Genomic DNA, 17,823 nt, shown 5'->3' on the forward strand with positions numbered 1-17,823 from the left:
ACAGACCTTAAATTTCAAAATAAAAGTCAGACAACGCACCTTAATTGAAACAAGTAATGTTCTAAGGATGGCTGTTTTTGGTTATCAATATCACCTCACAGCAAGAAGGTTCAGGGTTCGAACCTTACGGCCGGCGAGGGCCTTTCTGTGTGGAGTTTGCATGTTCTCCCCGTGTCCGCGTGGGTTTCCTCCGGGTGCTCCGGTTTCCCCCACAGTCCAAAGACATGCAGGTTAGGTTAACTGGTGACTAAATTGACCGTAGGTGTGAATGTGAGTGTGAATGGTTGTCTGTGTCTATGTGTCAGCCCTGTGATGACCTGGCGACTTGTCCAGGGTGTACCCCGCCTTTCGCCCGTAGTCAGCTGGGATAGGCTCCAGCTTGCCTGCGACCCTGTAGAAGGATAAAGCGGCTAGAGATAATGAGATGAGATGAATGGCTGTTTTTGGTTATCAATATCACCTCACGGCAAGAAGGTTCAGGGTTCGAACCTCACGGCCGGCGAGGGCCTTTCTGTGTAGAGTTTGCATGTTCTGCCCGTGTGGGTTTCCCCCACAGTCCAAAGACATGCAGGTTAGGCTAATTGGTAGCTCTAAATTGACCGTAGGTGTGAATGGTTGTCTTTGTCTATGTGTCAGCCCTGTGATGACCTGGCGACTTGTCCAGGGTGTACCCCGCCTCTCTCCCATAGTCAGCTGGGATAGGCTCCAGCTTGCCTGTGACCCTGTAGGACAGGATAAGCGGCTACAGATAATGGATGGATAAATGTTTTTGGTTATCAATATCACCTCACAGCAAGAAGGTTCAGGGTTTGAACCTCACGGCCAACGGGGGCCTTTCTGTATGCAGTTTGCATGTTCTGCCCGTGTCTGCATGGATTTTCTCTAGGTTCTCTTGTTTCCCTCACAGTCCAAAGACATGCAATTAGGCTAACTGACTACTCTAAATTGTCCATCATGGTGAACGTGTGTGTGAATGGTACAGCCTGGGTGGTCGGCTCAGTTGTCTCAGCTCACTGAGCCAAACTGTGGACAGGCCCCTGGGCCTAAAGAGTGGGTTGGTTCACCTCTCCTCTGACCTGAAATCATAGCAACGATTCTGTGCTGACAGCTCTGACACTAATGCAATTGCAAATCAGAGGTTTGTATGAATGTTTTCATTCTAATACATTCTTGTTTCTATAGTATCAGCTCATGCACAAGGACTTAGGCAGCTGGGCCATAGAAGGTTCACGCTGCACGCTGCATGCTGCATGCTGCACGCTACATGCGTGTAAAGAAAAGTGGACAAACATAGCATGACTTGCTCTGGGCCGTAGAACGGCGTTCACGTTGCACGCTGCACGCTGCACACTTCACGCGTGAAGCGAGAAATGAACATGCACACTTTTTTCTAGGCGTGAAGATGGAAATTCCAGTCAATGCATGCACGACCCCAAGGTCACCGCTGTGCCAGCCAATCAGAACGGGTCTAGGGAGATAAAATGGACGACTACCGAGAAAAGTTGAAGTTTAATGGCCCAGGGTCCGGTTCTTCATGTGAACGTGTAGCGTGTAGCGTGCAGCATGCAGCGTGCAGCGTGAACCTTCTATGGCCCAGCTGCCTTATACGGCAGACAAGAATATAACCTAATGTTGATAATAAACTGAGTAAAAAGACATGATGCATTTGATACTGTTGATCACCCCATCCTCCTGTCATCCTTATCAGCTCTAGGGATCTGTGGGACAGCCCTAGACTGGTTCAAGTCCTACCTCTCCGGTTGCTCCTTTCAGGTTACCTGGTCTGGTACTGTATCAGCACCATGCCCACTTACCACTGGCGTCCCTCAAGGTTCAGTCCTTGGTCCGCTTCTCTTCTCCCTGTACACCCAGTCTCTTGGCCCGATGATCTCTGCTCATGGTCTATCCTACCACTGCTATGTTGATGACACTCAAATGTTTCTCTCTTTTCCTCTTTCTGACACACAGGTCTCTGCTCGAATCTCTGCTTGCCTGCATGACATCCAGAGCTGGATGGACAACCATCACCTGAAGCTCAACCCAGGCAAGACAGAGGTAATCTAGATTCCTGCTCCATCCTCTCCACCCCTGGACATCATCATCTCCCTGGGGGACATCTCTAGGTCACCTTCACCCAGCGCGAAGAACCTAGGGGTCATGTTCTCTTCAGTGAACATGGCTGTAGTGACCCAGACATGTAGATTCCTTCTCTACAACATCAGAAGGATCTGCCCTTTTCTCACCATCTATTCTACTCCGCTACTGATTATCTCCCGTTTCCAGCTTCTGCCATCAGACCCCTGCAGCTCATCCTCCCTCATTTTTCCCATGTCACCCCCCCTGCTTGTCGACCTGCACCGGCTATCTATCACAGCTCGTATTAAATTTGAGACATTGGTGCAAGCTTACCAGGCTCTCAAGGGGTTAGGGCCAGCGTACCTCCAGAGACTGATCTGCCCCTACACGGCAGCCAGATCCCTATGCTCCACTACTACTGGTTGCCTGGCCCCTCCTCCTCTCTGCTCCTGCCCATCCCGCTCAAGACTGCTGTCTGTCCTGGTTCCCCATTGGTGGAATGACCTTCCCATTGAGGTCAGAACTGCTGACTCCCTGACCACCTTCAAGCACAGACTGAAAACTCACCTCTTCAGGCTGCACCTCTCCCCTGCCCACTGTCTCACTGCATATCGGTCTAGCCTGGGGTTAGTCATTTGTGTTCTCTAGTTGTACTTTATATGGTTGGTTTGTTTCCTTGGCTGTTTGCTGAGTATTGATACTTGAACAGAATATGACACTAATTGTTGTCACTTGTTCAGTTGGCAGTAGAATGTTCTTGTCTAGAAGTTCAGCACTTTGTGTTGCACTCATTGTACGTCGCTCTGGTTAAGAGCGTCTGCTAAATGCTGTGTAACGTTATGTAATTCCATCATACACTTGATTTGGTGAAACTTTTTGGAAGATGTTTATTTCACATTTATGGAAGGAGTCTCCAGTGTAACAGGTCAGTTGGTTTTCTGCCAAATGAGAGCCTTCAGGACAAGAGTTTATAGCTGCGATAAAGCAATTGATAACTTTTTCCATCGACATTCTCCATCAAATGCAACAATAAATGGAAAAAATTGTATATATGTATAGTGTATCATTCTTTAAATTACAAGTTGTGATTGCTGGAAAATTGCTTCAGTATAAGAGGAATAAAAGACTTCAAGAGAGGTCCATCCATTATCTGTAGCCGCTTATCCTGTCCTACAGGGTCGCAGGCAAGCTGGAGCCTATCCCAGCTGACTATGGGCAAGAGGCGGGGTACACCCTGGACAAGTTGCCAGGTCATTGCAGGGCTGACACATAGACACAGACAACCATTCACACTCACATTCACACCTACGCTCAATTTAGAGCCACCAGTTAACCTAACCTGTATGTCTTTGAACTGTGGGGGAAACCGGAGCACCCGGAGGAAACCCACACGGACACGGGGAGAACATGCAAACTCCACACAGAAAAGGCCCTTGCTGGACCTTCTTGCTGTGAGGCAACCGTGCTAACCACTACACCACCATGCTGCCCTTCAAAGGAGGCTGCACGGTGGTGTAGTGGTTAGCACGGTTGCCTCACAGCAAGAAGGTTCCGGGTTCAAACCCAGCAGCTGGCAAGGGCCTTTCTATGTGGAGTTTGCATGTTATCCCCATGTCGGTGTGGGTTTTCTCCGCAATCCAAAGACATGCAGTTAGGTTGATGTGGGGTGCCCTTGAGCAAGGTACCTGACCCCTAACTGCTCCCTGGGTGCTCTGGTGTAGCTGCCCACTGCTCTGAGTGTGTGTATGTTCACTGCTTCAGATGGGTTAAATACAGAGAATGAATTTCACTGTGCTTGAAGTGTGCATGTGATGAATAAAGGGTTCTTAGGTTTTTTTTTCTCATCTCATTATCTCTAGCCGCTTTATCCTGTTCTACAGGGTCGCAGGCAAGCTGGAGCCTATCCCAGCTGACTACGGGCGAAAGGCAGGGTACACCCTGGACAAGTCGCCAGGTCATCACAGGGCTGACACATAGACACAGACAACCATTCACACTCACACCTACGGTCAATTTAGAGTCACCAGTTAACCTAACCTGCATGTCTTTGGACTGTGGGGGAAACCGGAGCACGCGGAGGAAACCCACGCGGACACGAGGAGAATATGCAAACTCCACACAGAAAAGGCCCTTGCCGGACCTTCTTGCTGTGAGGCGACAGAGCTAACCACTACACCATCATGCCGCCCTTCAAAGGAGGCTGCACGGTGGTGTAGTGGTTAGCACGGTCGCCTCACAGCAAGAAGGTTCCGGGTTCGAACCCAGCGGCCGGCGAGGGCCTTTCTGTGTGGAGTTTGCATGTTGTCGGCGTGGGTTTTCTGACGTGGGGTGGCCTTGGGCAGAGGTGCCCTTGAGCAAGGTACCTGACCCCTAACTGCTCCCCGGGTGCTCTGGTGTAGCTGCTCTGTGTGTGTGCGTGTGTTCACTGCTTCATCTCATTATCTCTAGCTGCTTTATCCTGTTCTGCAGGCAAGCTGGAGCCTATCCCAGCTGACTACGGGCGAAAGGCGGGGTACACCCTGGACAAGTCGCCAGGTCATCACAGGGCTGACACATAGACACAGACAACCATTCACACTCACATTCACACCTACGGTCAATTTAAAGTCACCAGTTAACCTAACCTGCATGTCTTTGGACTGTGGGGGAAACCGGAGAACACGCAAACTCCGCACAGAAAGGCCCTCGCCGGCTCGAACCCAAGACCTTCTTGCTGTGAGGTGACAGCGCTAACCACTACACCACCCTGCCGCCATCCTAAAGTTGATGATTTTTCTAGAACAGCCTGCACCAAAGTATTTTATTCCTTAGAAAATTAACACTTTTTGTATCTGAGGACGAGTTTTATTTTGTTTTATTTATTTGGTCTTTTTAGGGAAGATTAAGAAAAGGACTATTATGTTGAAATGCACTGATTAAAGTTTCAGTCTTCGCCTTGAAGAGGTCCTGGTGGTGAAAACAGGAACATTTGCAGAGCGATAAGTCGTCTGTTTAAAAAAAAGGGAAGAAAATAAAAGAAAAAGGGGAGAAAAAAAGAAATTAGCATAAAATTTTTGAATTTAGCGAACTGCAGTGTCGCGCGCATGACCTGACCGTTGAAAGCGCGAGCTGTTTTGAAATTTCGGGCTCTCACGAGCTAAGGCTCATTCGCTAGTTAGTTAGCGAGCTAGCTAGGTAGCTAGCAATAGCTGCTCAGCTAACAGTCATAAGAATAACAACAGGAATGAGCTCCAGCACTAAAGTGGTCCAGGTGACCAACGTGTCCCCGAGTGCGACCTCGGAGCAGATGAGGACTCTGTTCGGCTTCCTGGGGAGCATCGACGAGCTCAAACTGTTCCCACCAGAGTGAGTACAAAACTGCAGCGTTCTTATGTGCTTTAACGGCGGAATGCCAAACGGATACCTAACTCAAAACGAGCGCACTACATCAGGTGCAGGAGCTGTTCATTTTAACGCGCTATGTAGTGCCCTTAGTAGGGAGCAGCGAGTCATTTGGAATTTAGCCAAAGTCTGTGTTAGCATAGCTAGCGTTCTGTATGAGCTAGAACTAGCTGAAAATGTCAAATTAATAACAATAAAAATAAATATCTTTCCTCATGTGCACTGTTTTTAAACATACATTAATGTTAGACTGTTTAAAAAAAATAAAAACTAAAACTTAGATAAACGAGTACAGATTTAACAGAGTTATACGTATATCTGTTTGTTTGTTTGTTTGTTTGTTTATTTATTTATTTTCTTATTTATTTGCTCACTCACTGTTTATTTATTTACTTATTTGCCTGGTTACTTATTTTTATTTACACAGTCAGTTGTTTACTGACTTGTTAAATAAAGTCAATAAATGTTCACTTATTTATTTTGACTTTATTAATTTTAGTTTACTTATTCCTTTGCCTCTTTTTTTTTTTGTTTTAAACTTAATTATTTTAGATTTTTTTTCAGATACTGTATGCGCTTATTTATTTTGACTGATTTCCTGTTTTTTTTTTTTAAACTTATTTACTGATTCTTTTACTTGTTTATGCTGTATATTTAGTCAGTTATTTACTTGTTTACTGACTCATTTATTTACTTATTTATTTGTATTGCGGCTCATGTTTCCCCCCCCCCTTTATTTACCTACTTCTAAATTTTCAATTTTCATTAAAATTGTCAGTCACACTAATATAATTTAAAGCTCAATTTAATAAAAATAAAATTGTGCCAGCTTTAATATTGAATCTAAATGCAAGTGTAAAGTAGGAGAAGTGCTGTGTGGATATATATGTATATGTAATAGAAAGCGTTAGAAATAATAACAATAATAATAATAAATTTAAACAAACTGGTTCTGTAACATCTTTTTAAAGGTGCATATTTTCCATTCGGTGTACGTAGGATAATTGTAATAGTTTCCACATCGCTCACAAACTTAAAAACCAGCCATAATAATAATAATAATATAGCTAACTTGTATTCTTTTCTGTCATTTCCACCTGTACAAAAACATCGGGCTGCACTGCAGTTCAGGTAGGATGTGTAGACACGGAGCGTCTGTGAGTGATCTGGGATATAAACTATCCGGAAAGTAAAAGATTTAAGATGGATTGATGGGAGCAAGTGTGTCTAAAAGTTATACGTACGTCTTGCAAAAGCCTTTATATTTTCTTCCAGTGATTCTCCCTTGCCTGTGACTTCCCGTGTCTGTTTTGTAAAGTTCCTCGAATCTGAATCAGTTGGCGTTTCGCAGCATCTGACGAACACGGTCTTCGTGGACAGAGCCTTGATCGTCGTCCCATTCGCCGAAGGTTTGTGTCCATCCAATCCTCACAACAATCATATTGTTAACAGATTAAAAACAAATACAATCAGTATGCAGGAAATATTTGGGTACAGATCAGCTGATTAAAAAAAAAAGTATTTCTTTCTTGAGTGTTTTCACACATGCATGTCCGTTTAGTCTGAAGCCTGGTGTGTTTCCATTCAGTGCAGTTCTTTCAGCACGGCTGAAGCGACTCGACTGCAGGAGGTGAACCAAACATGTCGTAGATTTGGGGGTTATGCGGGCTGATAAACTGAACCGAAGGACAGAGCTGTAGAACTACAGAAAGTCCCTGTGGTCATGGTTTCTTGATAGAAACGCTACAAAAATCCATAACCTAAACCCCACACACACACATTAGGGATATTTCAGTGTATAGTCTATTGTTACAAAGCGTTTGCTCTGGTGTTGGTTAGAAAAGTAAAAACCTCACTGGATTTTCATCAAATTAATTAATTTGGTGTAAGATAAGTTTTCCTGAACTGTTTGTTAGCACTTATTATTATTGAGACGCAGGATCCTTGTGTGAAATAAATCAGAGTAGTATAAAGCTGGATTCGGATGTAAAGCCAAGATGAGATTGATCCATTCAGCTACGGCTCCTCAGAATAACGATCCGGTAAACTGGGAGAACTCATTGGTGAAGCAAACATGGATCTGTAACATACCTAAACGCTTCAGGCCAGTCAGCAGCCTCTTGGTCTAGACCAACCAAAGTTGCACTGTGGTCAAAAGTTTGTGGACACCTTACCTTGACACCCGTATGTAGGGAGTCCCCCCCCCCTCCTAACACCCTGTAGGTCAATTGGCCTGTCAGTGTCTATCGAGAGCACACTTATGCCGCTTTTCCACTACCAACGCGGCTGAGTCGGGCTGAGCCGTGCCGTGCTGAGTTGAGCTGAGTGGGGCTGTTGGAGTTGCATTTCGACTACAACCGCGCTGGCTGGAAGTGGGTGGACACATTGGGTGGTGTTAGCGAAAGTGGGTGGACGTCACGTGATGTCGTTAGGCGGCGCAAACAGTGACATCAGTGAGCTTTTAAGCGGTAGTCTCACGACCCGGATAGTAAACAATAAACATAGAGGACATGGAGTCGTTAGTGTTGCTGGTCTTGGTGCTGTGGCTTGTTATCACCGACAACGCCAACAGATACTGGCAAGAGCGTATAGATGAGGCGAGGCGCATAAGGCTTCAGAAATTCTCGTAATTCTTCTTCTTCCGGGTTTACGGTGTTTACAGATCCCAGCGTGCTCACGGGGCGTGTGTGGGCATGTGAGGACACTCTTCCTCACCAATCAGTGCACAGGGGAGTGTCTCCTCACGCCCCTAGCCCCACTCGGCTCGGTTTGGCTCGCTTCAGCCCCACTCCAAAACCATGCGAGTTTTGGGTGCTGAGCAGGGCTGAAGCGAGCTGAGTCGTGCTGCTCTGAGGTAGTCGAAACGCGAGCCGTGTCGGGCTGAAGTGAGCTGAAAAAGGGTAGTGGAAAAGGGCCATTAATCTACCGCCAGCTTGCTAGGCCTGTTGCAGCTTCACAACCATTCACACTCACATTCACACCTACGGTCAATTTAGAGTCACCAGTTAACCTAACCTGCATGTCTTTGGACTGTGGGGGAAACCGGAGCACCCGGAGGAAACCCACGCGGACACGGGGAGAACATGCAAACTCCGCACAGAAAGGCCCTCGCCGGCCACGGGGCTCGAACCCGGACCTTCTTGCTGTGAGGCGACAGCGCTAACCACGACACCACCGTGCCACCCTACGTAGGGAGTTCAGACTGAAATTTGAAGTATGGCCAAGAGATGTAAAACTGATAAATTATTAATCTTTGAAATATGCAGATTTATTTAAAAAAAAAAAATCAAGCAACTCGGTCCAGTGGTTCAGATTGATGGACATTTTTAGTTCTCGGATATTGCTCTTTTCAGAGAAATGGGTCCGTATAAAACAAAAGGCAATTAGCAAAGAACAATGGCTGTTTTTTTTTATGCTAATCCTGGGAATAAAACTGTATTTTTATTAATAAGTTGCCAAATTTGATAATTTTCTGTGCTACATTATTCTTCCCTGCAGAATCCAGGCGTTTCAAAATTGTTTAAACTTCCGTGCATAATTAATTCGGCTAATTAGCATAATATTTAATTTGTATACAGTGGAGGAAATAATTATTTGATCCCTTGCTGATTTTGCAAGTTTGTCCACTGACAAAGAAATGAACATTCTGTAATTTTAATGGTAGGTTTATTTTAACTGTGAGAGACAAAACATCAAAAAGAAAATCCACTGAAAATGTTGCTATAAACCCCATGAAGGAAATATGCAAATGAGCATATTTGAATATAACTGACGATTCTGAAACGAGGAGTGCTGGTGTTCAGAAGTGGCAAACGCTTGTTCCTCAGCTTGAATAATCAAAATGAAAGCACTGTATTGAGCACGAGATCAATCTGTTTTGCTCGAGATGCTTTTTTTCTGCAAATCGCGCAACTTACCTGGAAAATTCGTGACAAATTTGCGAGAAATCGCTGACGGTTCAACTGCACGGTTTGAGGATTGAACTGTGTGTATATGGTTTGAAATCTGCATACACGCACATCCCACAATGCATTAGGGTGTCCCCAGTCACGTGGCGAAATTTCTTTTTCCTAGCCAATGAGGAACCGGTGTTTTTGGGGAAGCCCTTCAGGCGCAGTGCCGTGGAGAGAGAGAGACACACACACACCTGTCTGTGTTTAAGCCAGAGATTAAGCTAGGTGCATAAAAATGTATCTTTTAATAAAAAGTATTAAAAAAATATCCGGGCGGCATGGTGGTGTAGTGGTTAGCGCTGTCGCCTCACAGCAAGAAGGTCTGAGTTCGAGCCCCGTGGCCGGCGAGGGCCTTTCTGTGCGGAGTTTGCATGTTCTCCCCGTGTCCGCGTGGGTTTCCTCCGGGTGCTCCGGTTTCCCCCACAGTCCAAAGACATGCAGGTTAGGTTAACTGGTGACTCTAAATTGAGCGTAGGTGTGAATGTGAGTGTGAATGGTTGTCTGTGTCTATGTGTCAGCCCTGTGATGACCTGGCGACTTGTCCAGGGTGTACCCCGCCTTTCGCCCGTAGTCAGCTGGGATAGGCTCCAGCTTGCCTGCGACCCTGTAGAACAGGATAAAGCGGCTACAGATGATGGGATGAGATGAGATTTAAAAAAAAAAACACCAAAAAAGGTATGAAATTTGAAAAAAAATTGGTGCATTCATCAATTACCCAATCACCATATTGACCCCGTCTGAACTCATGACCATATGTGCTTGCTCATTCCAGATTTGAGTAACCCTTTCACTGTTATAATAACCTCCACTCTTCTGCGAAGGCTTTCCACTAGATTTTGGAGCGCGGCTGAAGGGATTTCTGTCCATTCAGCTTGTTCTTCCACTCCAGGCTTAGCACACATGCCTTGATGGAGCTTGCTTTGTGCACAGGGGCATTGTCATATGCTGGAACAGGTTGGAGTCTTTTAGGTCCAGTGAAGGGAAATCTTAGGCTTTGGTCACAGTACAGCTCGCAGTGGGTTTGCGAATACTTGGCAGCATCGCCACCAATCATGTGATGCACGGCAAGTGTTCTCCGAACTTGTCGAGTTGTTTTTTTGCCATGTCTCTGCCTCGTGAGTGGCCAAAAACATCGCATCGACTTTCAGTGCATGCATTGAAATTTGGTGGCGATGTTTGTTCGCGTGAGCAAACTAAGGAGCGAATACTCGCAGATGGGTTTGGGACTACTTCCAGAAGCATGGCCACCAAACGCTTCGTTTTCATCACTGCAAAGCATCGCGAGCTGTAGTGTGACCGGAGCCTTAAAGTGTATATCCTGGACCAATTTTGTTTGTTTTTTTTATATGAAAGAATGTCGCTTTACACACTCATCCAGAAGAGTAATTTTTCACAAGGCCATCTGTCTACATCAGAAAAAAATAAAATAACAAACCGCGTCTGGAAAAATCCCAAGCCAGATTCGTGCCGTCACCTGCGGAAGCGCCAGCAGGCTGCGAGAGCTTGCACGGTTTCAGTGCACAGCCTGTGTAGACCAAGTTTAGCAGCTCGCGATTTTGCATTGAAATATGGAATTGTCGCCTGAGCGCAATGTTACTTCACGTTTGGATGAAGAATATAATGAGATGTCAGAATTATTTCTTACCCTGGCAACAGTCAACTTGTGAATTGCCGATTGTCTTGGTCTTTTATTCGGCTCGGCTTCCGGGTGCCTCGCACGAAGCGCTCCCATTTCTCTCTCGTTGTCCGGTCTTTTGGGAAACGATGAGTACTAATCCCATCAAGATTGGTGTTGCTACACCTTCCTACGATACATCTGTTAACCATTTTAATAATTATGCGATAACGTTGAAGAAATTTGCAATAAACCACCAGGTCGTTTTCTCATAAACAAACCAGCGCTGACGAAGGATTCAGAAGGAGGCGTCCCGCACGTGACGTCACGAAAATCAACGTTTGCTGGGAAATCCAAACGGCAAGTTTTTTCAGAGGCGGACCAATTCGCCTCAAATGGCTCGATTTCAACTGAATTTTTCTGGTATTGCGCAAGGTAAAAAAAAATTGCAGAGAATGCAGAATGTTACAGATATTTGACCAAAGTTTAATATCAAATAGAGAATTACATTGATCTTGCTCCTGAATTTACCCGTGATATGCACTTTAAGGCGACATCATGCAAAGACAGTTGTGTGCTTCCAATTTTATACTGACAGTCTGTGGAAGAGCCACATGTGGGTGTGATGGTTAGGCGTCCACAAACTTTTTGCCGTTAAAGCCAGTATCTCACTGGGCTGCGACAGCTTGCGACAAATTGCGAACGTCGTTCGCGAGAGAGTTTCAAAAGTGTCTTGAAACATTCGCGGGGCTTCTCGGTTTCCTCGCACGAGTCGCAAAGTGTCGCTCGTTCGTCGCTGAAATTTTGAACATGTTCAAAAAATTCGCGCGACAAAATTTCTCTCAAAATAGCCGCAAACGCATCGCTGGTGTCGCAAAGCCGTCGCGAATCCCTCTCAAGTCGGTTTCCGTGAGACAGGTAGTGCGAGTGTATCTCACTGGGCTGCGACTCGTTGGCGACACAACAATTGCGATAAAATATGCGAATATCAATTCCGTGTGATTCCAAGTGAAAATTGTCGCATATATTATCGCAATTGTTGTGTCTTCAACTAGTCGCAGCCCAGTGAGATACTACCCTTAGTACAGGTTGACTCCGCATGCTTCGCTGCTTGCGGAATTTTTTTTATTTATTTATTTTAATACGCAGTAATATGACTGAAGACTAGTTTGTCATTGATATGGGTTAATACTTATCACAAGATCTCTTGTTTAGATTCATCATTAAAATGAAGTTTAGAAACCTCAACCTATGTGTGTGGCGGCCTGGGAAAGCTCTACGCATCTCAACAACAAGTCAAGGGTGATGGTGCCAGGTGGGAACAGCGTTCCTGTGAGGGCATCTCCAGGTGATCGTTTCGTACGCTGTTTCCGCTGAAAAGCTGTCGCACGTTTATTACGCCTTACTGGCTGTTTCAGAAGAAGTTTTAATCACGTGGTCTGTTAATGAAACTCGTAAATGAACGAGGGATGATCTGTAGCTATGAAAAACAGCTGCTTTGGTCCATTAACCAAGCAGCAGAGCAGAGACCACAGTTGACAAACAGTGATCGCGGATTCTACCGGCGGGGAAACGTCGCAGTCGATTAGTTGGTGCTTCGTTGCTGTTTGGGATGCATTGAGACACGTTTACACTTCGGATCCGATCACGCAGGACGCACGTGTTAACCGGGCCTCTGTTATCACGTGATGTAAAATTTCCTCACCGACTTGAATCAAAGTGTCTGATTACAAACTAAGTGTATGAACCTAATGTCTGTTTCACTATGGCACGATGCTTAATCTTCGCTCGCGAAGGTTTAAATGTCTTCAAGCAGACTGACTGCTTTTACCCCTGTGTTTGTTTAACCTGATGTGATCTTTGCAGGAAGATGCCAATTCAAGGTAATAAAGTAGCAGAAATAAAAACATTAAATATATTTACAAATGCCAAATTCTAATGTTGGAAGGGAAAACCAACATATTTAACAGTTATTCCATGAAATCCAGTCGTACATGAGCCGATAGCCGACGAGGCACGTAGCACCGAGTCGTCTATAAGCCATGTACGACGAGATCGAATGGAATAACTGTTTTATTCGATCCACACTCACTGGATTTTCAGAAACGGGGCGCTTTTTTTTCGCGCAAATTCGATAAATAAAAACTTTATACAAAACATCCGACAAAATAATTTCCACTTGGAATGTAAACGAATGACAGGAGGAATTTGTGAAAAATGTGCTGGTGGTGATGATTCTTGGGGGGAAAAAGTTCTTACTATCAAATACTTTCATTCCATATTTTGGGTCTTTTTTTTGGGGGGGTTTTCTTCTTCTTTAGGATTTTTTTTGGTGGTTGGCGAACCAACTTAAAGGTGCATTACCACCACTGATACCCCTTTTCCACCAAATCAGTTCCAGGGCTGGTTCGGGGTCAGTGCTGGTGCTGGTTCACAACTCGTTCAACTTGCGAGCCAGCTGAGAACCAGTTTGCTTTTCCATAGCTCACGGTGCTAAGGGAAGCCACGTCATTACGTCGCTGTATACGTCAGTTACGTCGCTACGTTTGCATAAACCTTGGCGCGAATATTGAAGCAAAAACAATATGGAAGAAGAAGAAGCAGCAGCAGCAGCAACAACAATAATAATAATGGATGACTTTGCGTTTGTACAGCTGCTGCTTCTCGGCGCTTAAAAATGTCAATCTTTCGCGGTCTTGTTATTGTTGTCGGTCTTAACAACTCCGCCCCCCCGCTGACGTAAGCGGTTCTTTCCTCTGGCCCAGCAGAGAGTTGGTGCTAGCCTGGAACCGGTTTTTCTGGCCCCAGAGCCAGTTCTTTGTCAGTGGAAACAGAAAACCCGGTTCCAAACTAAGCACTGGCCCCGAACCAGCCCTGGAACTGCTTTGGTGGAAAAGGGGCATGATTGGGCTGGAGTGCGGAACAGGAGATGTCTGGGGGACGGACTATATTCTTTTAGATATTTCTGTTTCTTTTAAACGCTTGATGACAATTTTGGGGGTTTTTGTTTTCGAGTAGTTTTTATTTCGTCCTCGTTTGGTTCCGCAACATGCTCTGCCATTTTGTTTTTCTCTACTCACGGTATATGAGCTGATATCCTAGTAGTAGAGTAGCCAATCAGAGCACACGATTGCACATAGCCAGTGAATGTGGATAGAATTAATGAATTAATTAATTAATAAAAAAATTTTCATGTTGGCTGTTTTACAGAATTCAGCTGATGGGTTTTCCCAGGCCGCCACACGTGTTTTTTTTTTTTTTTTTTTCTTCTTCCTTCTCTCTCTGTCCTTGTTTGGCTCTGCAATTTGGAAAGAGTGCTGACTTTTGGTCTAGAATGTTGTATTTATCTTTTCCACAAAACTCTCAAAAAGCCTGAGAACCGTATTAATGGTGGTTTTCTTTTTTTTTCTTTGTTGTTGTGTTTTCCAGTTGTTTGTCCCTGATTCTACCAGTGCTATAAACCAGACCCAGCTGAAAATGTCATCCAACAATTTTATCCTCCGCAGCCCGTCCTGTCTGTCTCTCTCTCTCTCTCTCTGTCTCTCTCACACTCACTCACACACATGCACAGTAAAATGTTGATTACAGATTCACCCCATGGATTCTCCCACAACGTCCATTATTAATTTTTTTTTTTTTTGTTCATTAGTATAAAAAGTGGGCTTTTGCTGGCAGCTCACACTTGTCCTTTCCTGCTGCTGTTCCTCAGTCTCTCTCTCTCTCTCTCTCTCTCTCTCTCTCTCTCTCTCTCTCTCACACACACACACACACACACACACACACACACACACACATCTACACTTATTATAAGAAATTTCACATAGCTACAACATGGACACCAGCAAAAGCCCCCTGGAAAGAAAAAAGAAGTTATTTTATTTTATTTCCAGTATGTAGGGTAAGTCAGTCCATTAGTAATGAAACTGTCCTTTGATGTTGATCCCGAATCATAAACTCTGTTTTGTCTATTTTGATGTTTTTGTGTGCTTTTATAGCGAAGCAGTCGACGTGAGTCGCTTGTTCATAAAACAGCTAATGAAAATTGAAAGCAGCTCCCCTGGACAACCGGCTGTGTGCTTGCTTACATTTGGTTCATGACTTAGAAACAGTTCAGGTGATAAAATCTTGGCAGTGTGTTTAGTGACACTTTTTTTTTTAATAGTATCATGCAATTTTGTAAAAAGGTCCTCTGAAAATCGAGCCTTGATGTAAGTGCAAATGTAAACTTGGACAAAATTAGATTGTATTCTAAGGCTGGGTCTGTTCTACGGGACCGACGTAACGGCGTGATCGTTTTCTGTCTCTGGCCTGCAGGAGTGATCCCTGATGAATCCAAAGCTCTGTCGCTGATGGCTCCAGCCAACGCCGTTGCAGGAATGTTGCCAGGCGGCGGGCTTCTCCCCACACCCAGTCCAGTGCCATCTGTAAGCACTGCTCAGTCTCTGTTTCTGACACACTGTTAAAATGTTCCATCCATCCTACCGTAGTGTCTCCTGTGACCTACAGATTGGTGTTCCTCTTGGCTCTCTGAGCGGACCGGGCATGGACGCTATGACTGCTTTAGGCATGCCTGGACCCAATATGAACCCTCAGGTCAGAAAAGGTTCTTTTCCAGGCTCTTGAATATAACTGTGATGATGCACGGGGCAACTTTTTGGGTAGTGTCGCCGGGTAATTGCGCTTCGACGCTTTCCCATTGAGATCGGGCAACGTGATTTCTATGTGAACGATTTGGATCGTTTTGGGCAACTTTTTAAGATCATCCAATCAGAGTGCCAGCAGCGACTCGCATGACCACCTGAGAGCTTCTGAAATTCTCAACAAAGATGGCGAAGAAAAAGAGACGACTTGTATCTTCTTATGCCGGTAAGTTATGTGTAAACCCAAAGTGGTGTATTTTACCTCATTTTATGTTCTCTGGTTGTAATTAAAGCCTAGGTCACAACCGGACGTACGATTTTTTTGGCAAGTGCGATTTTTGGCGTTTCCCAAATCTCTGCATTTTTTTTTTTTGTTCGTGGAGAAAGACGCACGTTGGCCGGCTGTAAGTTTGTCTTGCAACCTGAAAAAAAATGTAAGCGCCCGTAGAGCTTGTTTGACATGACAAAGAACCTCTGTGGCCGGTCTACGGCTCGAAAATCAGCACGTCACACGCGCGCCCTCCGTGCGTTTCTGCGTTTTTTGCACATAGACCATCCGTAGGAGCACGTACGGCTGGTTGTGACCAAGGCTTAAGACAACGATTTTTATCTATCTATCTATCTATCTATCTATCTATCTATCTATCTATCTATCTATCTATCTATCTGTAAACTGCCATTAGCTAACCACCGCTCCATAGAGTCTGAATGGGATTTAGCTAACTAGCGGTGGTTTTTGCTAACATAGTTGGCTGAAATTTATTGCTAGCTATGTAGGGATAACGTTAGCTCTCTTGTGTCAAGTTAAAAGTGATGGGCAGCTTATTATTTTATTTAATTTTCTTTGAGAGTTGTAATAGAGGTTGTCTGTCTAATTTATCATCTGATCTAGAAGTGACGGCTGCAAATGTTTGTGTCCATCTTTGCGGTGTCTGTCTCCCTGGCAGTAGATTTACGCTGATCTGATTGGTTGTTGCCAATTGTCTGTTGCCCTAATTAAGCCAGTATCTCACTGGGCCGCGACAGCTTGTGACAAATTGCGAACATAGTTCGCAAGAGAGTTTCAAAAGTGTCTTGAAACATTCGCGGGGCTTCTCAATTTCCTCGCATGAGTCGCAAAGTGTTGCTCCTTCATCGCTGAAATTTTGAACATGTTCAAAAAATTAGTGCGACAGAATTTCTCACAAAATAGACGCAAACGTGTCGCTGGTGTCGCAAAGCCGTCGCGAACCCTTCTCAAGTCAGTTTCCGTGAGGCTTCTCTACTTCCCTGCCTACCGAGGGAAAGCCGGGCTGCGACTAGTTGGAGACACAACAATTGCGGCAAAATGTGCGAGTATCAATTCAGTGTGATTCCAGGTGAAAATTGTCGCTAATTCGCATATTTTATCGCAATTGTTGTGTCTCCAACTAGTCGTGGGCTGTCGCAGCCCAGTGCGATACTACCCTTAGTTGCCCAGTGTCTCACCTGGGGAGCGCAGGTGGCCAAGTGGTTAGAGCGCTTGACCACTAAGCGAACGGTCCCTGGTTCGAGCCTCGGCTCGACGGGGATCTGGGGCTCGCTCCCTGTCCACCCAGCAGTGAATGGGGACCTGGTGGAAACACTGGTGAAGTTAAAGGCGGCGAGGAAAGGAACTGGCCACCCTACCTCACTATGCCGATGGCCCAGGACAAGTGCACTCTCTAACAGGCACTCCCCCAATGTTCGAATCGTATATGGGACTCCCCTTTGCTTTATCTCACCTGGCTGCCCAAAAAGTTGCTCCGTGTATCATCACCTTAACTATTTGTAGTCAAGTCATGTTATTTATTCATTGCACCAAACCCAAAATACCCCTGTGTGTGGTTCTTTTTTTTTTTTTTTTCTTTTTCTTCTTTTCCCTTTAGTCTTTGTCAGCGGAGCAGATTATGAAGCTCATGGCATCAATGGATCCCAAGTAAGCCTGTGAAGATCTCTGTGTCTTAGATTTTAAATATCTAGAATGTTAAAAGAACCATTTAGGGGGAAAAAACCCCTGAAAATATCAATTTCCAGATCATCTTAAATATGTAGAAGGATGTTTGTTGTCTAAAGTTTTGCGTTTATTTTTCGAGTGCAGTCTAGCGTTGTATAACCTGCTGTCTAAAGTACTGTACTACTCAGGCAACGTAAGGTTTCT

At 44.9% G+C, this 17,823-nt stretch overlaps 1 protein-coding gene across 5 annotated transcripts in view; it reads left to right on the forward strand.

Annotated features, from left to right (window-relative positions):
- Positions 1–5,014: 5,014 nt before the first annotated feature.
- Positions 5,015–17,823, forward strand: part of srsf11 (serine and arginine rich splicing factor 11) — a 34,582-nt gene continuing 21,773 nt past the window's right edge. Inside the window, exons 1-6 of one of the 5 annotated variants that reach the window (XM_060940864.1) lie at positions 5,335–5,421; positions 6,776–6,866; positions 15,021–15,139; positions 15,340–15,449; positions 15,532–15,618; positions 17,552–17,601. In XM_060940864.1, the coding sequence (XP_060796847.1) occupies positions 15,375–15,449; positions 15,532–15,618; positions 17,552–17,601 (212 nt within the window). In that variant the 5' untranslated portion in view covers positions 5,335–5,421; positions 6,776–6,866; positions 15,021–15,139; positions 15,340–15,374. Of the gene's footprint in view, positions 5,422–6,732; positions 6,867–15,020; positions 15,140–15,339; positions 15,450–15,531; positions 15,619–17,551; positions 17,602–17,823 lie in introns of all 5 variants that reach the window. The other 4 variants (XM_060940865.1, XM_060940863.1, XM_060940867.1 and 1 more) reach the window with 4 other exon arrangements.

Source organism: Neoarius graeffei, chromosome 15 (genome assembly GCF_027579695.1).
Source record: "Neoarius graeffei isolate fNeoGra1 chromosome 15, fNeoGra1.pri, whole genome shotgun sequence".
In the NCBI taxonomy this organism is placed as follows: domain Eukaryota; kingdom Metazoa; phylum Chordata; class Actinopteri; order Siluriformes; family Ariidae; genus Neoarius; species Neoarius graeffei.